The sequence below is a fragment of the Simochromis diagramma genome, unplaced genomic scaffold, assembly GCF_900408965.1.
Source record: "Simochromis diagramma unplaced genomic scaffold, fSimDia1.1 OVJJ01000293.1, whole genome shotgun sequence".
NCBI lineage: Eukaryota > Metazoa > Chordata > Actinopteri > Cichliformes > Cichlidae > Simochromis > Simochromis diagramma.
Window position 1 is genome coordinate 1739818 of NW_024386801.1, and position 22850 is coordinate 1762667.

The 22850-nt window shown below is 42.6% G+C and overlaps 2 protein-coding genes across 5 annotated transcripts in view; both read right to left on the minus strand.

Moving 5' to 3' along the window:
* fgd4a (FYVE, RhoGEF and PH domain containing 4a) overlaps nt 1-19160 on the minus strand; it is a 51013-nt gene extending 31853 nt beyond the window's left edge. The window contains exon 1 of one of the 2 annotated variants that reach the window (XM_040025012.1): nt 18758-19160. In XM_040025012.1, coding sequence (XP_039880946.1) covers nt 18758-18860 — 103 coding nt within the window. In that variant the 5' untranslated portion in view covers nt 18861-19160. Of the gene's footprint in view, nt 1-11237; nt 11426-18757 lie in introns of those variants that run through there. The other variant, XM_040025014.1, reaches the window with a different exon arrangement.
* Nucleotides 19161-19806: 646 nt separating this feature from the next.
* The window catches only part of bicd1a (bicaudal D homolog 1a), a 30601-nt gene continuing 27557 nt past the window's right edge, over nt 19807-22850 (minus strand). Inside the window, exon 10 of one of the 3 annotated variants that reach the window (XM_040025009.1) lies at nt 19807-21913. In XM_040025009.1, coding sequence (XP_039880943.1) covers nt 21793-21913 — 121 coding nt within the window. In that variant the 3' untranslated portion in view covers nt 19807-21792. The remainder of the gene's footprint in view (nt 21914-22850) is intronic. The other 2 variants (XM_040025011.1, XM_040025010.1) reach the window with 2 other exon arrangements.

Consider the following 22850-nt stretch of genomic DNA (forward strand, 5'->3'; position numbering starts at 1 on the left):
TGTTTGCAAAGGCTGCTACATTGTGCCAAAGGTAGTTCACTCTTTGCAACATCGCGCTGTTCTAAACAGCTTTTTCTTCTGCGTTTCTTCTGGACTTCTTGTTGTGCTTGGTTTATTTTTAGTAGTTTTTTTGTAATTGGCGTTTGTTCTGGGAAAGATACTGCAGACTGAGCAATAATGCATTTCTTGCATTTCTCGTGGGTTCTAATGGGGTCTTTCTTAAAATTACTGGTCCCAGTAACAAAGGTGCTTGTTGACTCAGAAATCGAGGGAAACAAGACACACCCGGCAGAACATGATGTTATTTAGCTCGTCATATTCCAGCCACAAAAATTATTTTGTCCATGAAACCAAAAAAAGCTGCGCTTTTGTTTTTGCCTCATAGCCTGATTTGTCATATCTTTTCCGTTTTGTGATCGGCTTTTCTTTGGCTGTCCCTTCTTCACCCTGACCTGTCTTATTTGGCTCTGCAGAACTAAAATACCTGCGTAAATCCATCTGCTTTTACACAGGCACTTGCATAATGATCAGCGATTCTCTGCGCAATCAACCTGCATCACATGTTTAAGCTTGCTGCAGGAGATTTCACATGTCACGTTTGAATAGTAAGCTAATGAGTGATAAGACGATGTCAGAGGAATTGGTGCGCAACTAATCTGTCACTCACCAGTCAGTAGCTGCCGCTCTCTATTCACAGTTTGCGCCATCGCAAAGTGAAAGTGAAGCAAAAAACAAGCGGAAATTCAAACGCGATTTCAATATGTCACATACTGACAGCTACGTTTGCGAAATAATGCAAAAGCATTGACATATTCTTTCTTCCTATGACAGCCTGACGGGCAGGGCTGAGATGGATTTTGGTAGCCCGAACAGAAAAATCGCTAGCCCCGGGACGTCGGGCTAGCGATTTCGCGAGCCCTGGAAAAAGAAACGCTTTATCAAAGGCATTCATTTACACCTTTTTAGAAGCATTTAATTCTCTCCTACAGAGTGTGCAAAGACTTCATAAAACCTGTGCGACAAGCAGCGCAAAGCTTTTAAAACCAAGGTCGTTTATGGCCAGTAATACACCTTTGAGATAAACACGCACTCTGGCTATGAAAGGTCCACCTAACATTTATTATTAACTATAAATTCCCCTGATAAGTATTTTTTTGTAACCTTCTCACTTATTTATTCCCGTATCATTATCAGTGAAAGAGGGACCCAAACAGCTAAAGCCATACCTCAGTGTATTTCAATGGTTTTCATTGTCAAGTTCACTCTTAATTTTGTGACCTCTTCCAGAGTGAAACCCAACCAGAATGAAGGTAACTTTAGTTTTGGAAAGTGTCTGTTAAAAAGCCTTTTTATTACTGGTTTTTGTGGAATTTGGGTTCAAATGGAAATATGAACAGTTTTAGAGATAAAAGCTCAAAGTTCACACTAAAGGGGAGGAGGTTTTCATGTTTACAGTTCAGTCTCACAAAATTATCCCTCAACCTCTTGTGAAAGTTGAAATACAGGAACTAACAGTTTGTTTTTTTTTAGCTTGATGACATGCACACACTCACACAAAAAAAAAATTCTGAGCTGGTTTTAGAATCCCATAAATTCAGATGTCATCACAAACCCTTAAAGAACCACGTCAGGATTAAAACCTTCAACTGAAGACCAAGAGTGAAACAAGAAAGCACTCGTGGTGAGATCAGACTCTTTCCATCGGCGTGAGGTGGGCTTCTCTCAAACAGAAGCTCGACATGTGCCAGTATTAGACATCTTGTCACTTTGATCTCAGAAGTTACAGAAAAGTGCAGAGCAGACAGATATATGTTGTGGTCGGGGTGACTGGAGTGTTGACACGTTGAGAAAGAACACTTCTCAGAATGTCATTGCTGTCTGACAAAATGACCTTCCGGCCATGCTAAATGCTACAGACGCACGTATAGAGAACTGTTTGCTTTCACAAACAGTTTCCTCCTCGTGGCAGTTCCCCCTATTAAGAAATGTGTGATGCACACACAATATTGCACTGTGGGTGTTCAGTACCCACGGTAAAGCATTGTGCACCGTGGGCACTTTTCCGTATTTGTTGTAAGCTTCCTTCTTGTGGTGTCTTTATTAATTCAGACTGGCAGTCATGGCGCTTCTGGCCCATTTTCTGTTCTCCTGTCCGCTCCTGTTTTCATCTCCCTTTGCCCAGTGTGTCTTACTAATGTCTTTTTCTTTCAGGTCTTGTATAATTTCTTCACAGCCAGTGCCTGACATGAAGACCCATTAAAATTAAATACTTTCAAGTTTTCCATGAAATGACCTGCTCACGCTATTAGTCTCAGACACACCTTGAAACACACAGTCTGGCTGGGCCTTATTAAACAACACAGTAATTAGTGACTGAAAGGCCTAGAGAGTAATAACTACATCCAGACCTCAATATACGCAGTGTGTAGTGCTTCCTGCGGATTCTGTGTGTCCGTGAACCACATTCAGGAAATCACGGTGCTACAGAGATAATTGTATTCTCGTTTACTGCCTGGCTATTTACTGCAGAAGCCATTACAGGTCAGTTTAATCAGCACTCTCACACACAAAAATACAAAGACACATGCGGATTCAAAGGCAAGGAAGTCTTTGCTCCCAATTTTAAGAACCATAAAAATTGCAAGTAAAAGCTACGGGACAGTATGCCAAATCTAAAAAGGTACTTAATTTAAACAGCGAGTATTTTAAAACAAGCCTCGTGTTTCTTCTATGATTAGCACAGACGTGCAGGACTTCAGGCCCGCAGCGGCAGTGTTTTGTGCATGATGTAGACAATCCAAGGAGAGTTATTTAAACAAAAGGAAAATAGATTTGCTTAGCTTCCGAGATCAGACGATAGATTTGCCTCTCCGTGAATCGCTACCTTATCGTGGTGGAGGGGTTTGTGTGTCCCAGGGATCCCAGGGATCCCAGGGGCTATGTTGTCTGGGGGCTTTTGCCCCCTGGTAGGGTCTCCCATGGCAAATTGGTCCTGGGTGAGGGACCAGACAAAGAGCGATTCAGAAGACCCTTATGAAGAAAACATTGAGGGAACAGTTTACCCTGCCCGGGATAGGGTTACTGGGGCCCCGCCCTGGAGCCAGGCCCGGGGAGGGTGCCAGAGGAGACATGGGCCCATTCTCCCGCAGGCCCACCACCCACGGGAGGCGCCATAGGGGTCGGGTGCATTGTGTGCCGGGCGGCGGCCAGGAGCGGAGGCCCTGGCGGACCGATCCCCAGCTGCCAAGACTGGCAATAGGGACATGGAATGGAGCCCGAGTTAGTGCGTGAGGTTGAGAGGTACCGGCTAGATATAGTCGGGCTCGCCTCTACGCATGGCTTGGGCTCTGGAACCAGTCTCCTGGAGAGGGGCTGGACTCTGTCTCAGTCTGGAGTTGCCCCTGGTGAGAGGCGGCGGGCTGGGGTGGGTATTCTAATATTCCCTCGGCTTGCTGCTGGTACGTTGGGGTTTTTCCCGGTGGATGAGAGGGTTTGTTCCCTGCGCCTTAGGGTCGGGGAACGGGTCCTGACTGTCATCTGCGCTTATGCGCAGGGGGGAGGGGTGGTGCTGGAAGGTGGAAGGAAGTCTGTTGTCCTGCTGGGAGACTTCAATGCTCACGTGGGTAACGACAGCGAGACCTGGAGGGGCGTGATTGGGAGGAACGGCCCCCCTGATCTGAACCCGAGCGGTGTTTTGTTATTGGACTTCTGTGCAAATCACAATTTGGCCATAACGAACACCTTGTTCAAATATAAGAGTGTCCATAAGTGCACGTGGCACCAGGACGCTCTAGGCCGCAGGTCGATGATCGATTTTGTAATCGTATCACCAGACCTGCGACCATATGTTCTGGACACTCGGGTAAAGAGAGGGGCTGAGCTGTAAACTGATCACCACCTGGTGGTGAGTTGGATCAGGTGGTGGGGGAGGACGCTGGACAGACCCGGTGCACCTAAACGTGTAGTGAGGGTGCGCTGGGAACGTCTAGCAGAGGCCCCAGTCCGGGAGATCTTCAACGCACACCTCCGGCAGAGCTTCAACAGCATTCCGAGGGAGACTGGGGACATTGAGTCCGAATGGACCATGTTCAGCGTCTCCATTGCCGAAGCTGCTGCATTGAGCTGCAGCCACAAGGTGGTTGGTGCCTGCCGTGGTGGTAATCCCCGAACCAAATGGTGGACACCAGAGGTGAAAGGAGCCACCAGGCTTAAGAAGGAGTCCTATCGGGCTTGGTTAGCCTGTGGGACTCCGGAGGCAGCTGACAGGTATTGACAGGCCAAGCGGAATGCGGCTCGGGCAGTGGCTGAAGCAAAAACTCGGGTGTGGGAGGAGTTCGGAGAGGCCATGGAAAAAGACTTTCGGACTGCCTCGAAGAGATTCTGGCAAACCGTCAGGAACTCAGGAGGGGAAAGCGGTGCTCTACCTGCACTGTGTATAGTGCTGGCGGAGCGCTGCTGATTTCGACTGAGAAAATTGTCAGGCGGTGGAAGGAATACTTCGAGGACCTCCTTAATCCCACTGACACGTCTTCCGAGGAGGAAGCAGAGTCTGGGGATGAGGGGAGAGACCCGCCAATTTCCGGGGGCGAGGTCACTGAGGCAGTTAAACAACTCCTTGTGGCAGAGCCCCTGGTGTGGATGAGGTCCGCCCCGAGTTCCTGAAGGCTCTGGACGTTGTAGGGCTGTCCTGGTTGACATGCCTCTACAATGTTGCGTGGAGATCAGGGGCAGTACCCCTGGACTGGCAGACCGGGGTGGTGGTCCCCATCTTTAAGAAGGGAGACCGGAGGGTGTGTTTCAACTACAGGGGGATCACACTCCTCAGGTTCCCTGGGAAAGTCTATGCCAGGGTGCTGGAAAGGAGAGTTCGTCCGCTAGTCGAACCTCGGATACAGGAGGAACAATGCGGTTTTCGTCCTGGTTGTGGAACACTGGACCAGCTCTTTATCCTCTCAAGGATACTTGAGGGTGCATGGGAGTTTGCCCAACCAGTCTACATGTGTTTTGTGGACTTGGAGAAGGCATTTGACTGTGTCCCTCGGGGTGTCCTGTGGGAGGTGCTGCGGGAGTATGGGGTGTCTGGCCCATTGCTACGGCCCATTCGATCCCTATGCAACCGTTGCAGTAGCTTGGTTCGCATTGCTGGCAATAAGTCTGACTCGTTCCCGGTGGGTGATGGGCTCCGCCAGGGCTGCCCTATTTCACAGATTCTGTTCATAATTTTTATGGACAGGATTTCTAGGCGCAGCCAAGTGGCGGAGGGTTTTCACTTCGGTGGCCTCAGAATCTCATCTCTGCTTTTCGCGGATGATGTGGTTCTGTTGGCTTCATCGGGTGAGGGCCTCCAGCTCGCACTGGAACGGTTTGCAGCCGAGTGTGAAGCAGCGGGAATGAGGATCAGCACCTCCAAATCTGAAGCCATGGTTCTCAGCCGGAAAAGGGTGGAGTCCCCACTCCGGGTCGGGGACGAGTTCCTGCCCCAAGTGGAGGAGTTCAAGTATCTCGGGGTCTTGTTCGTGAGTGATTGGAGAAGGGAGCCGGAGATCGACAGACGGATTGGTGCTGTGGCTGCAGTGATGCGGACGCTGCACCGGTCCATCGTGGTGAAGAGGGAGCGTAAAAGCGAAGCTCTCAATTTACCAGTTGATCTACGTCCCTACCCTCACCTATGGCCACGAGCTGTGGGTAGTGACCGAAAAAACGAGATCGCGGATACAAGCGGCAGAAATGAGCTTCCTCCGAAGGGTGGCTGGCCTCTCCCTTAGAGATAGGGTGAGAAGTTCGGCCATCCGGGAGGGGCTCAGAGTAGAGCCGCTGCTGCTCCACATCAAAAGGAGCCAGCTGAGGTGGTTCGGGCATCTGACAAGGATGCCTCCTGGGCGCCTCCTGGGTGAGGTGTTCTGGGCATGTCCCACCGGGAGGAGGCCCCGGGGCAGACCCAGGACACGCTGGAGAGATTATATCTCTCGGCTGGATAAGATGGAGGAGGTGGCTGGGGAGAGGGAGGTCTGGGCTTCTCTGCTTAGGCTGCTGCCCCCGCGACCCGGCCCCGGATAAAGCGGATGAAGATGGATGGATGGATGGATGGATGGATGGATGGGAATAGATATGAAGTTAAATAGCCTGAGTTTTATGTTGTCTGTAAGCTTTCCGTAAGTATTTTGTCTGGTTTCCATCCATGGCTAATGGATGGAAACATGGCTATAAAGGCTGATACAACAATATCATTTCTCTGGAAATATTTAAAAACCACACACACACATCAGCTAAGTGTTTCTGGTAGATGGGGGTTGGCTAAAGTTGGCTAAAGTACAAGTCGTTTCAGTGGTTTCAGACTGGGCCAAAACAAAAACAACTGTCATAATGTCTATATCACAATGATACAGAAGAAAGGCTCTAGCACAGCTGCATTATCTCTGCACGAGCTGTTAGTTTCAGCAGTATTGCATATGTAGACTTTTACTAATGGTGTAGCTTTAGAAGATCACCATAAGTCTGGCGGTGTTTGTACAGTGTACTCGTTGTACACTGGTTGTACTGGTTCAGGCTCTGTCGAGGTTTTTGGGCTGTCACCAGATAGCATATTCACTGATTTTTATCAGAAAGAGGGTGTGTTGTTTCTTTTGTGATGCTTTTCAGAAGTTTTGTTTTTCAGATGCCGAATAATGGACCTAGTTAAGTATTCACTGTACAACCTGCAGTGTGACGTGAGTGCAGGAATTACTGTCACGTAGGTACACATGCACACTTATAAGACGAGCTACAAATCCACGGGTCTTATTTATGTTGGGTTGATGAACACAACACACACACACACACACACACGGAGAAGGACACATCAATGCAACAACATGCTCTAACTCTGAGACACCGCAGGTATAAGAAATGCAATCAAATAGGTGAAGCACACTCTGCTTGGTGGTAGATAAGCCATCCCTCGCTGCTGTACAGCCAAAGATGAATCAGCTGTCACACCCTCTGGATGACAGCTTAAAGAACCACTTCTGAGCTGCCTCACACACACACACACACACACACACACACACACACACACACACACACACACACACACACACACACACACACACACACACACACACACACACACTAAATGTACCCAAATGAAGCTTTTCTTCTATTTAAATCCAAAAACAATACAACACAAAATGTAAGGTCAAAAATATTTTGCACAGCTTATTTCAAGTATTCTTATTAAAGAAAATATCACCATAAATAATAACACAAATAATATCTTCAGCTAACTTTTAAGACTCTGTCCCTCTATTTGGGCTCTACAATTTTGTTGTACATATACAATGACAGTGAAGGGCTCTTCTGCTCTATTATACGAGTGCTTTCTACATTCAACCCATCAGCACTGCAGTCACTTTTCAGCAGACAGTTGTGTAAAGATGAAAAACCTGCCTTCATTTCAAACAGAGTTTAAGGGAGTAAAATCTTATCATCCAGATGGCTTTTAAAATGTACATTTGTGTAAATTCAACAGTTTTGTGATGTTTTGTTACCTTGTAACAAGAGAATATATGTGCATACATTTTCTTCTGTCTAATGCCTCACTACCTTCCTCCCACTCATCACACATAGACACAGTCACACACACACTTCACACTTTTTCCTCCCTCCTCATGGCTGCAGCTGGCAGTTCCCACTGCTCTTGCCATTTCCATACCTCTCTGTTACTCTGCATCCATCTCTCTTCTCTCTTTGGCCTGGGAGAAAAGGCGAGGGGAGGAGAGCACCATAGCTCCAGGCCATTACCCATCACATCTCTATAAGCACAAAGCGGGCCTACCACACACACACATCATTAATTAAACCTGCACCACTTACCAACACGCCTGTTTTCTTGCACACACACACACACACACACACACATTTGATCCCTCGCTGTTTTCATTGACTCAACCCTCCCCTCCTCCATGCACATTGTTGAAGGTCAATAATAAATGATGGGTATGGTCTGCAGACACGAGCACATTCAGAGACACACACACAAGAACAAAAGCTTCAAATACACAACAAACAAGGTACACAAACCAAAAGCTTGTCTCTACAGCAGTAGAGCACATCTGTCACAAAAGGAGGACAGGCAACGGGTCAGCATCCACCCCCGCCTCACAACTTGCCCTGGATTGGTTCCCACAATCATGCCATCCCTGCTGTCAATCTTCCCCTACAAAAAACCCCAACAACCAGCTGAAAATCGATGCAGACTGTGAAGCAACGACCCTAAAGCAAAGCTGTGCAAGAGATAATAACGCAGCCAGACTGTAGCGTTTATCTAAACATCAAATTGATTAAACAATTAGTTTACCGGGAGTGAGAAAAGGATCTCGGCACAGAAGACGCTTTTGTTATCCATCTCGTCTTTCCACACAGTAAACACGCAGAAGAAATCTCATTATAATCCAAGCTGTATAACAAAATGAGTTCAACGGGATCTTTAACACTGATAAACGCCTCATTATTTTCATGTTTGTGAGTGCAGCAGTGATAGCATACGTGTGCGAGTAAACGCGCTCATTCGCTGATCTTATAAAAGGCCAGTTTATCAAGCCAAACATCATCTTGCTGACTGACCTCTTAAAGACAGGCACAGGTTAAACACGAGGAGCGCTGTGTGAAATTCTGTCATATATACCCACCGATCGACTGTGTCTGTTTGAATTACTATTCAGCAAATGCTTTGTAAATCACATTGTGGCTAACAGGATTTACTACGTTCCCCTCTGCACCATTTAACACTCTAACAAGGCACTCACAATTCAACTGACAAGGCTCATCAGGTGCTCCATACTGACTGATGACAGACAGTGTGGGAGGGTGAAATTTCATTTGGAGCCATAATCATAAATGTATGTTCGACATTTTTAACAGCAGTTCACAAATTTTGAGATTAGCACCTTAAAATCCAAAATACTAAAAACCCACACCTTTCTGATTTGGCCTTTCTGCCCAACATCTGCTGACATGCGTGTTGGCAGAAAGCCCTCTGGTGGTTACAGTCGAGACTGCACACCTGCCTGACAGCTGTTTTCGTGCTTAAACAACATCCAATACATCATCTTACTGTAAATTCCATTGTTTCAGCTTTTAAACCACTTATAGATTTAAAAAAGACTCAAATGGAAACGCCTGTTTATTTGCATTTCAGCAAATGAAATACCTGAGATCTAAATGTTCTCTATTGCATTAACAGATTGAAGAATTTTCCAACACCCACCCTGATTTAAATGAAACCGACAAGTTTGAAAGTTTAAAACTTGAGATGAATGTATGTAATTCTGAAGATGTCCATACATCTCGTGTCAAACTAATAATGTGAACAGAGAGATCAACAGGTAAAGAAAGAGTTTGCAATAAAGGAGGGAAAAAAAGAAAGAAAAAAACATGTAGTTTTCCAGGAAGCATCTAGCAGAGGCTAACAACAACACTCTCAAGACTCTCACCAAGTGAAACGAACAATGGTGCTAAATTTAGCTCATCATTATCATCTGCACATGACTACCAGACACTTGCCCTTTGTCTACGCAGAACTTACTTTCTTGTTTAAGTTCTTTAAATACGACGTAAAAACAAGGAAGTAACATTGACGAATCAGCCGCCAACTACCAGTAAAGTCTCCAAAGACGTAAGTGTTAATTACACAATATTTCAGAATTTAATTTGAAACTGTCGACAACTGCACTGCAGCACAAACTAAAAGAGTGTGTCATCTTGGGAACACACACACACACACGCAAATGGTCGCACGGACCATTAAGGGGCTGGTCATTATGCCTCACACACACACACACACACACACACACACACACACACACACACACACACACACTTACTTCATGGCCTTGAGCTGAACAAAAACACAGTGAGCAGGATTAAATGCCCGAGGCCAACCCCGACACATCGAGTAATCTTTCATGAACGTAAGCATTTAAAAACAACAGACTGTAACTGTTGTTCACTATTATTTGTAGAACATGGTGTAAGTATTTCTTAACATGATGCTACATACCCCTAAAATAAGAGAGGGGATGTCTATATCATTCCTATTCCATTTCCATGCCATGATAATAGAATTTATTTATCATTACTGGTATAATTTTTCATGGCTACATTAAATTAAGAGAATCTTCTGATAGACTGGGCATTTGTTCCCACATTAGTATGATTAATGCTGCTACTTCAGTGCTTACAGAAGCTAATTTGACTTAAAGTAAACATTCACCATTAACCTTTTTTTAAGAGATGCTCAAATGTTCCCTGAACTAAAACCTCTCTTTTGAACACTAAAGTAAAAATAGAGAATGAATCCAACTGTGCATGTAGCAGTGCTGATAAGTTGGGTCTCCACTGCTTCTTAGACTCTCTCCCACATTAAAACAATGAGCATGGTGAAAGGAGCCGGGCTCGCTGGTGTTCCCAGCCTTTTCCTTCCTGCCAATGTGAATGAGAGCAGAATGTCTCACACCGCTTCTCCTGGTCTGCTTTTAACTGAGGGTGACTCAACCCCTCAACAACACACAGGAGCCGAAGAAAGGTGCGCATTTAAGGGGCTGCAATGTTACAGCACGCATACACTGTATTGCATGAACACAGTTGTAAAAGCTCATCAGGGACGTTGCCAAAAGGTCAGAGTGGTTGGAGGATCTTAAGAGTGGGAGCCAGTTCCCAGGCCTCTGAGAACAAAACTTTTGGGTTTTTTCCACTGTGGTGGATTTAAAGCTCCCCTCACATGCTGCTGTGTTTCTCTGAGGCTGCAGGCAGGTCTGCAGGGAGGCCAACGCAGTAAATCAACAAGAACATTTAAAGCTCTCACTGTACATGACAAGTAGTCGCTCTGTGTGAATTTACCAGTCATTCACGCAGACTGCTAACGAAACCCAACACAATTAGCGGTGCTGCAGAAGGCAAGGCTCTTTAAAGATAAGCAAGAACAAGCAAACACTTGATCGGAGGGAGCTGCAGCACAACAAAGGTCTTTGAAGTACAGCAGGAGGACGGGAGTGTTAGAAATGGGACCTCTCTAACAGTTAGGAAACTAAAAGTTGCTAAATGCCATTTAAACACTGACAACAGAGCACCGAGGACATCTCACATGTAAGAAATGATTCACACAGGACTTTTTAAAAGCATGAACAAGAAAACTCTCTTCCCTTTTCAACAACATTAACTCATTGCTGTGTAATTCATAATGACAGGTCTCTAAATCTTACCATAGCAGCAGAGCAGACACATCTTTGACTTTTTACCTTTCCGGCTCCAAAACCAGTACTTGCGTCGTCGTTTCATTATCCGTCCAGTGTCTTTTACTTTAAAATGATAACCCAAATGGTCCTTCTAAACATATATATTCAGCTAAAGATAGTATTCATCCTCACTGTGTCGTCCAGCCTGTGAGAATCACCTACCCGAGGATATATCGCATCTCAGACAGGATCTCAGGAAGTCCATCTCGTGCCCAAAAGTGAGGTGTATAAAAAGATTAGGAAAGAAAAAGTGTTACAAAGAAACACTAATGTTGCACTTCCCAAGTGTAAAAAAAGTGTACCTTTCCAGTACACCTCTGGGTGCACACTATGCTGCGCTTTACCCTACGATCCTGCAGAGAAAGATAAAAGATGAATCAGCAAGCCACAAACACATTTTAATCCTGTTGCAGAAGGGATGTCCTCAGTTTCGCAAAGGTGAGAACCAAAAAGGCGGGCTGTACGTTTTCACAATATCATCCTTTGTTAAACTTCCTCAAAGTGGAAGGCTCCTTAGCTCATTGGTTCCTTGGTGTCTACCAGGCCAACACAGCAAGGCTGATTCCTCCTTTTCTCAGTTCAAACTAAAGGTAACAGTGTTGTAGTGGTCTGGGAAGGACCTCTTAGGCTATAACAATGCTTGTCAGGACCGGGAAAAGACACTCACAAACACACACACACACACACACACACACACACACTGCAGTCAGGAAGCTCTGGTTGGCACATGGAAAGAAAAACAGAATGTCCTGGCTGAAACATGGCAGCTATTTAAGCTTCTATTGATTGGGCAAACTGAATCTCAGACTCAGTGCATTAACATTTAGAAATATATTACAACAACAGATTTACAATAAATTAAAAATCGCCTGAGAGGACGAGCTGACCTTGAATACAGATGAAGATATAAACACAGAAGTTTCAAAATAGCCATGAAATTTTTCACAGAGCTGGTGTGTTTTATGATGAGTTTATGAAATTAAAAAAAAAACAAATACTGAACACTAGTGTGTAAAAGTAAAGAACAATAGAATCAAGAGCCGCTCAGATGGGAGGTACGCCTGGTTTTGCAAAGAGAATCAAAAGCACCGAACATGATGATTACTCTTCTAATTGATGCGGGATCAGCTGCACAGTGTCATGCCACTCTAAAGTGCAGCTGATACAGGCTTCATTATAAAGGACTACATTTCTCTGAAAGGGCCCTGCCACACTGAGCAGTGACAACCATTTGTAAACATTCCTAAGCGTTTAATGCCTCCTACTGGAGCGTTTGTGAACTGCACCAGTACCTCAAAAATAATTCTACTGTGAATCCATCTGTTTGAGACAGTTTGTGTATGCAGCTCCTGACATTACACAAACACACAGACACAAAAGCCATTTTAGTGCACTACACACCCACAGTGATTATTCCCTGAGTAAACCAAACCCCTCCTCCAGACTTCAATGAGCAATCGTCTATAGTCTGGGTCGTTTCCAGCAGACAGAGTAAACTTTGGGAAGAAATTCCAATAAGGAAACAACCGCATTACTCAGTCTAATAAAGTTAAAGATTAACAAAAATACATACACACCTGGCAAGTGGTTAAATATTATTGTACAACATTTTCACGCCAATGTTAACATGCCAGTGAATATAACAAATGGAAAAACATCTCAGACGATGTCCTGAAAGTCAAGTGATTAAAAAAAAAAAAATCAATAAATTGATGAGATTCCTCCTGATTCTCGTGACTTTTTCACCGTCCAAAGAACAAAGCGATAACAAACTTGTGAATGGAAAAATACCAGACAAAAGTATCCATGGAAACCAATTAAAAAGAACTTTTAAAAACACATTAATTCAACATTTGATCCCAGACCTCAGGACAGCTTGAGGGTGGATATTCATTTATTACGTTTATAAAATATTTATCCTCAAACTGAAAGTCTGATATCACAGATCAGCTGTGATGTGTTGAGTAGGCCACCAAACTATGCTTGGAGCTAAACAAATGTACTGTGACACCTGCACCGAAATCAGAATAATACTTTTTATTCAACAGTTTGTAGTCATCTCATAGCAATTCACGTTTTCCACATTTAAGTTCTTTGCGTTATCCTGAGGAAATGATCTTACTTGTTAGCAGGTATCGTAACTACTCCAAAAACAAAAAACAATTAATTTTTTTTAGTTATTACAAAATCCTATTAGTTACATTTTCAATAAAATATTATTTTATAAATTAATAATCTGAGCTGCTGTTATAAAAATCGTAACTTTTGGAGTTGTGCACACATACAGTCCTGTGCAAAAGCTCAGGCACACCTCACTCCTTATTAGAGATGGCACGATACCACTTTTTTATGTCCGATACCGATACCGATATCATAAATTTGGATATCTGCCGATACCGATATGAATCCGATATAGTGTTTTTTAATCAACAAAACTGTTTTTTAAATATCTTGCTGCATTTTGTATAAGTTCATACTCAAGTTTAAAACAACAACTACACTAAAGCTATTCTGTTATACCTGTATGCAAAAAAAAATATTTCATAGTTCAGCAATACTGATCAATCTGATAAACTTAAACCTACACCATCCTCCCTATTCTGGTATTTTAAAGAGTACTTAGCATAAATATTAAGCAACCTAACTAATAGGGTTCCAACTCCCAGCAACAACAAAAATAAATAAATAAAAAATAGGGAACCACCCCTCACGCTCCACCTCATGATGCTTAATCGACGTAATCAACCTTAATTTGATGCAGTGTGAAAAAAAATGCACAGAAATCAATTCTTTTTCAAGAAATATTAAATAGATTCAACATCTTTCTTCAACAAAATTGCAGACTGCACAGATGGTACCTTCCCAAAGGAAAAAGTACTATAGCTTACTAGGGTATATTAGACTTAACAGTTACTATATGCAGTAATGGACTTCTATACATTTTACATCAGATTAAAACTTTGGGTGTAAGATTCAGATAAATATTAAATAATTAAAAGCGAGACATTTTAAATGAGAATAAGAAAGAAAAGTATGTCTTTGTGCCCCCTTTTCCCTGTTCATGCCCTATCGGCCCCCCTGGCTAAACTTTGCTAGATCCGCCCCTGCACAGTTACAGCCGTCAGCTGCGTAGAAAAAGATCCTGGTGTAGAAAGTAATATTAAATAAATTCTAACAACAGCTGATCAAGCTTAAACGTGCTGCTGTTGTTTAGCCGCTGGTTTCCTCTTTCTGGTGCAAAGTGGGCCAAAAGCAAACAAGAGAGACAGAGTCGCGACAGAAAAGCCGATCAGCTGATCGTTAAGCAGTTTCATGATTGAAGTAGCAGCCGGAGAGCGAGAGGCAGTCGCTCGTTAAGCTTAAGCAGGAATGCTTTACAAACATTCAGAGATGGACTTACACACTTGCTTTACTTCTCTCGGGATAACTTTGTCGGAGATGAAATGCCGGGTTGCTAGTGAAGCTCCAAATGCTATCCAGACCACTGACAGGTCCCGCATGCCACAGCCGCTCTATCACGTGATGCATACTGCTCCGACGTGCTAACGTTCTGAGGTGAGTTACGGCGTGTTGCAAGTTTTGTGAGGTGCTTTCGTGATATTTAATGGATCGGATTACATTTTTTATTTTTCTCCGATATCCGATCCAGTAATTTAGGTCAGTATCGGACCGATACCGATACGTAATATCGGATCGGTCCATCTCTACTCCTTATACTGTAAACAGGAAATAGGTGAAGCGATTTATTGAAACATATGAAAATATACATGGAAATACAATAAATAAGACAAAAAACCTTTTTGTACAATTCTAACGAGCTTGAAAATCAGTATTTGGTATGATCACCTTTATTCTTTCGATGCAGCCTGAACCTGTGCAAGCCTTTGTCTCATTTCTTTAAGTAGTCTGCAGGAATAATTCTTCAGGGTTCTTGAAGAACATTCAAAGATCTCCTTTCGATGTTGGCTACCTTTTGTTCTGTCAAGATGACTCCTCATTGCTTCAGTAATGTTGAGGCCGGTCCATACCAGATGCTTTTATTGCACTGGCAGTGTGTTTAGGCTCATTGTTGCGCTCAACATGAAGCTCCTGCCATTTATAATTTAGTCTATTTTGATTTTGGCTGAAGTGCAGCCTCAAACCATGGCAGCGCCTCCACCATGTATTACAGATAGCTGTAGACACTGTTTCACATCTGTCCCGGCCTCTTGCATACATACTGTACCGACGACAATTTGAACCACAAATGTCAAATTTGGTCTCATGGAGGTTTTATCTCTTCGGTCCAGTTATTGTGTGATGTTGCATACCTCATCTTCTCCTTGTTTTGCTTATTAACTAGAACTACTCGACACTCTTTTATACTGCCGACACTTTATTCACTTTTAGTCACTTGCAGTTATTTATTCACCTATTCAGTCACTTTAATTTTAAAACTGTGTAATTTTATAACTGTGTATATACTGTATATTCTGTGTATTTATTATCTCACTCTTATTGTTTGTCCTTATCTTCAGTGTCATGCTGCTTTGTTGTATCTTAATTACCCCTTGGGGATAAATAAAGTCTTTCTGATTCTGATTATTTAACGATGGCTTCTTGACAGCCATCATCCACTGAGAGCATTTCTGAGGAGGCTTTAGCGAACACTACATGGATCAACTGAAGGGCCAGATGGATCTCAGGGTCTGTGTCAGATCTTTGCTGGATTTTTTCCAGTTTGTCAATAATGTGACTTGCAGATAGTGTTCATCTGCTGTACGTAGTTTTTTAGGGCTAACGTTTCTTAATTAGTCCTCCATTGTCAGGTTTCCTTAAAATTTGTAAGGATGTAGTGCACAGCATGTCAAGTTTGCATTTAATAGCTCTTTAGGAATCAGCTCGTTGAAACTTGTGAGGTACGAGGAAGGGGCTGAAAATGAGTAAACAAACAACAACAAAATAACCCAACAACCTTGAAAGACCTTCAGAAAGCAAGTCCAGCTTCTTGTTAGTTTAAAGTATAAAGAAATAAAGGCCATTATTTCAGACTCTTGCATGGTACATGTGGATTTTTCCTCCAATCTAAGCCAATCTAACTCTTTAATCACATTTTATTTACAAGATTTTAACTATGGTGTAACCACAGAAGTGGGTGTGGTGGGGGGCTGCGACTGGCCGCTTTCATCATTCAAATAGCAATCACACATGAAGCAATGCTTCTCCATAACCACGCATATGATTTATGAGCAGTGTTTACTTATGTGGTTCAGCAAAGCATGTCATAGAAAAAACTAATCACTGTTGAGCCACCGTGAACTCAACTGTACAAGAGAACCATTGCTGAAGAGAGTTAAAGCCAGCGGAGGACAGTAAGACAGTTCAGCTCAGCATGAATGGCCATCAGTGCAGCAAAAACAATACCGGCAACAGCAGGCTAGCAGGCCACACAGCTGCTGATTCATACAGTCCCACTGCTTCTATCTTAGCACACAAAAAACAAACAGTCCCTTTGTTGGAGACTGATACGGCTGTGTTCACATCAGCATAAACCGACGTGCTGTGAAGCTATTTGGACTCCACTGAATTCATTTTACTGTGCGTGTAGATCGTTGTGAGACGTTTCTAAGACATGGGCCCACATACACAGATATATTCTGAAGGTTATGATGGTATCCAAAGATATTTACACGGTGCAATCCAACTCAGTTACACTGACACGACAAAAAAGGGCTGACATGGTAACAATGTGTTACAGGTTCAAAGGATAACAAACTTGCAGACCTAATAGTTTATTTCCTGACCTTTTGTCCCCAGTGACGTGATCAAAACTGACACAAACGACTGCAACGTCTGTCCTTCAGAATAAAATAATGGCTTAGAATCCACATTCATACCAAAGCTAGTGAATCGTCTGGCCTGAGTGAATGGAAGTAGAGCGTAACAGATGATTAAAAGTTTAAAACCGTGTCTCTGCTGAAAGCCAGAAAATAACCGCAGTCAAAGAAATGCAGGCTCAGCCAGGCATAATAAAAATGCTGGATCATTAAGAGTCATATTGGATCAAGTTGAACAGAAGAAACAACTGCAGCAGGGGCAATTAAGTCATACGTATTAGTTCGATTCAGTGCTTTAACTCACCGAGCGATCACAGTTCACGTGCAGGTTAAATTTACTGTGACAGAACCAGCATGACAGATTTGTTGTTCGGTGCTAATAAACTGGCAGTGAGAATGACGGCTGGCTTTCATGGTAAGATGTTAAAGCCTCTTCTGATGGAAAATGACAAATCAAATCAATTCTTCCAGAAATTAGCCAAGACTTCACATTAACCACATCAGCAGCCTGCGTTGCTCAGTTCTCAGATTCAGTGCTGCATTTTGTTATTATCCTTTGGCCTATTATCATAAAAGCAGTTATACATAAAGCATAGACAACTTGGTATATGGCGACGTTGTGCAATACGAGGGGGTAGTGATTATGAACAAGTGACTGCAAACACAAGGTGATTCAATGCTTGGTAATATTTTTGGGTATTTTAGGACTGAGCTCACTTCCTCACCTTAAAGGTGTGGACTTGTAACAGGAGCGGTCCACTGACAGGCAGATTTTATGATCTGAAGCCACCTTCCCTCTTCATACATGTAGTGATAATCACTGAACAAAGTTCACATCAAACTAGGAGTACTGTATTCTTAGCTGCATGTTTGCACAAGCATGCAGTAGGACTGCAAGATAAGGCGATATGTCTAAGCGGATCTTGCCCAGTCATAATTGTAATAATCATTTGGATCCTTTTTCAGAGTAATTTCAAATGTAAAACTGGATTAGCGAGCCGGGCAAACTTTCAGTCACAAGTGCCAGGTCGGGGTTCTGCAAAGAGTCATCTGGAAGTTTGTTTGGTCACAGATCCCAAGATTTTTTTTAATGCATTTGAAATGTTAAGCTGAGATACAAAGTGCACAGAAACCTTCTGAGGAACACCTGAGAGGTGTGTGTACAGGCAGTGTCATATGACTGCCTACTAATTTTTGTTCACTGTGGTTATTTGGAAGAAAAAAAGAAAAAACATGCCCTCCAGCCTGCAGATGGTTACACAACAGGTTGGGTCTTGCCTTTAAACCCTTCATACCTGCTGATCAGCCAGCACTTCAGCAGTGGTGTGTAAACACGGGGCTGTAACGGAGGTGTGCCGAGTGTCACGGCCTGGCCATTCCACGCTTACCCAACCGGACTGAGGAAAACACATCACGGCTATGTGACAACTAAAAAAGTCATAACACTGAGTCATTCGTACCTGCACATGAAAGCGTATCTAATGTTTCTAGTGGTTCCTGTGAAGACATATTAAATATTTAAGAAGTTGGATAAAAAAAGATCCAGATAAGTCGCACAAAATAAATAATAAAAATAATAGTTGAGAAATGAATCTCTCAGAGTGGCTTTGGGATTGTAGCCTACATCTAATCATCAAAATGTTCCCTACAATTTAAAAAACAAACCCTCACCTGCTTCTCGTCGCTGCGTGGCGTCCAGACTTCTCTGTTTCCTGCGAAAAGCCACTCTGTTAAAGCTCTCCATTTCCCCCCGAGACTCTGACCGCTCAAGCATTCGGATACTTAAGTGACAGGAATTTCAATCTTCAAGAATAACCACGAAAATGTTGAGCAACGCGATCCCCTCCTCGCTGCAAGTTCACAACCACGTCCAGCTTCGCAGCGCCACTTACAACTGACTGTTTTCCCGGGTCAGTCAGCAGCACTGAAGACGCGCTGGATTTCGGTAAACAGACGTAATAATAATATTCATAAATATAGAAAACCTATGTGAAAGACTTTCGGTTTGATTCAGTGAGTTCCCTCCAATGGCACCTTGATTGGGTGCTTCCCGAGCCGCACCCGCCTCTCCAGTCAGCGGAGCAGAAGCCTGTTTTTTTTTTTTTTAACAACCTTACAGCCACTTGTGCGGTTTTTATTCCCTCACACACAAAAAACAGAGCAGTGTTGTGTGTGTATATGTACGGTCATTTTAGATCCTTTAAATAGCAACACGGTTTAAAATGGGCTACTTATACAGAACTAAAATAAAAGAGGGGAAAGTGCCCATTACGCAGAATAGGCCATTCATTTTCCTAATTATAGATTCGTGATTGCATATCACTTTAATGTCAAGCTAAAGCTAACTTTATTGATAGTTACAACAATAATAATAATGATAATAATAATAATAATAATACTAAACTAATAATGCATTTTTTAGCTGTTACCTTTTATATATTATTTTTTATAATAACATGCAATATTACCAGTGGCACTTACTAAACGGCAGACCGCATACTGCATTGGACTCTAGGAAATATTTGTCACCCTTTTAGGCATGACACTGGCTCACACTGATTTTTTCCTATAGTATAATTTAGCATTTTATCCTATTCTGTGTTGTCTGTAGGAGCACAGGAATACAGGCACCATCATTACAGGAAGTCTCGTGGAGTCTAGTTTTGTGTAGCTCATTAAAAATGGCAAGGCAGAGAAACAGACGCAGAAGCAAAGTCATACAAATCCAAGGGCATCTTTTATTTAGTTGTGAAGCCAATTGAACACCGTTTTAAGTGGTGGAGAAACTTTAAAACCCACCGCAGTACAGCATACTGCTAGCATTCCTTTTTAACCATGTTATATTTTTCCATTTTTAGATTAGTCTCTCTCCATCCATAGCTATGTTGTGCAAACAAACCAAGAGAGTTAGGTCACCGATGAGCCTGCATGAGTGCAGAAGCTACTTTTGGACCACAAATGTTTTCAACGCTCTATAGTTGCAAAAGTAACAATCTAACAATGATAAATCAAACAAATGTACACACACACACACACACACACACACACACACACACACACACAGCATCCACTCAGTTGTTACTGTTGTAACAGAAGTTCTGTCATTACAAGATTAATACTGACTATGTAGTTTTAATTTATCCCTTCCATATCCATGTGACAAACAACTGTATCTAACATCAGAGACATTATGAGTGTACCAGACAAGTACGGTACAGAAATATGGGACTTCAATTATGCAACAAATTCCACAAACTGCCCATCTCAGTGTTTCAAAAGCAACAATGTCTCAATTTTTACACAGGAAATTGTCAATAGTGCTTCTTCATCAAAATCAGCAACACTCCTCCTGCTGTTTTATCATTCTTATCCTGCTGGTTAGTTCATGATGACGGAAATGGTTAAAAGATTTGGTAAATCTTACCCAGATCAGTCTGAAACAGGGGCAACTGTATTGCTCTAATGCATAGTGCAGAATTGTGCTTGAACAGTACTCCATACTGTAAGCATGTAGAGAAAGCTGAACAAGGTGATGTTTTGAGAACAGCGTAAGCTCGGATATGGAAAATGTCAGCATGATTAACATTTTTCTTAATGTCATAATTAGGGGTATTAATGTGAATAATAAAAGTTTTCTGAAGAAAATGGTGAGATTACAATGATGAAGGTGACAGTTACTTAAGAGGAGGCACACCTTTGGGGAATCCTCTGTCCTTAGCTAATGTTAAAAAAGGAGGTCAGTTCACTCCACGGTCACTTAAACCTGTGCAATTCAAAGAGCAAAATAAAAACCTCAGCCCAACAGCCCTAGTCTTGATCTCAAACACCCAACCACTCACCTACCCCGGACTCTGAGAGACCTGAGCTATGTAACAGACAAACAACACATCACCAGAGTCTGCTGCAAATCATTACAAAAATCAAAGCAAAATGAGTTATAAAATAGTCCACAAGCATCCAGACTACTGATGATTCAAAACACAATTAAATTCGCCATCATAAAAACAACAACAAAATAAAAAACATTCTTATTCTTTGAATCTAGACCTTCATTAGCCTGTTTACAAAAACCATATTTGCTAACACCCCTTTGTAAAAATGATATATGTGAGTTTTTGGGGATTATTGTGCTGGTAAAATCTAATATTTCAATTTCCTTAAGTTTTTCAAAAGAAGACGTTCTGCTTTTGTTTGTTTTCGTTTTTTGGGGAAACAAATATACATATACAGTAGTGAATGTGCTAAACTGTTTAAGTCTTCATCACAGCAGGAAAACCGTCTTTGAGCTCCATCTCGCAGAATGACAAAAAAGGAAAACACACAAAAATATACAAGTAATAAATATATCAGAAATAAATAATTGGCAGAGTGAATAAATTATAAATAAATACTAGGAGAAACAGGGCGGCAGATTTCAGTGTGTTGTCACTGGCATTTCTGCCTCAGGTCAGGTCTCTGTTTTGTGTTTCCAGGACAGTAGGTCACTTCCAGAGATGAAGGAAGCGTCCTGCTCCTCTTCTACGACCCAGGTAACCAGGAGGCCGGCCACAGCTGGGCAGTGTAGTGCTCAGTGAGATCACAGAGCCCAGTAAGCACCTGGTTGGACTGCTTGGTGGAGGGGAGCTAAACTGAGGGAACCCCCGTCCAGTGTGTCTGTGTCTCTGCAGGACTGCTTCCAGACTGAGGTCTGAGCAGGACCAGCGTGGTTAGGTGCCAGGAGGATGGGGCTGCTGGGCCAGACAGTTACGAGGGTCGCAAGGGGAGAGAAGGCTTCTGCTGCTGGACAGGACTGCTCGGTGTTCCTGGTGGTCTGCCAGAAATTTAGGACTGAAAGGAGGCAAAGACACATGAGAAGAGAATAGTGTGAAAAAGGTTATTCCAAATATAAAATGCAAAAATGGAGCATGAGGCGGTTTCCTTCCACATGTAAGCATGAAGAAAAAAAAACATGCTTAGATGTGGATTAATACCGATACCACTTACATCTGATACCCACTGCAGCATGTTAGCTTAGCTTAGCATAAATACTGGAAACAGCTATTCAGCTCTATCAAAAGCTAGAAAAAGTAGTAGTACAGGTTACATCTGAACTTTACAGTTTGCATACTTAAACTCCTTTAATGTATCTATTAAACAAATTCATTTGCTAATGTTGTTCTTTTTCTTTGGCCGTGGCCAGGCCAGCTATTGTTTCCAGTTTTTATGTCAAGCTATTCTAACTAGTGCTAACTAACTGATAGTGACAGCTTCATTTGTGGTGCACAGACAGAGTGGTGTCAGTCTTATTGTTTAAGTTTAGGAACAAAGGAAATATGTGCACTTTTAGAAAGTCAACTACTTAAACCAGGCCAGAAACAACATGGTGCACGGTGACATCGAGAAATCAAAACAGGGTTATAACGTGAGGTAATAACAACATCAGCAGTAGAGCCTAACTGAAAAAAGAAGACCCTCATATTCATCACTGGATCAGCTCTTCATTGGCCTGCTAGCAACATATCATTGTGCAGAGCATACGTTAACAGACCCTCCTTCCAGTGAAAACCTCGCCTTGTCAGAAAAGCATGTATAGATACAAAATGGACATGCAAAACTGCTCATGCAGAGTGACAAATAATTCATAGTGTGAACTATTAATTCCAGAATGCAAGGGTTTGCATAATACTTAATGTAAAAGTTAATATTTGGATCATGCAGGTTCAGTTATTTGATGCAGGTGTTGCTGCTACTAAACAAATCCAACTAAAAATGTGAAAAAGTCACT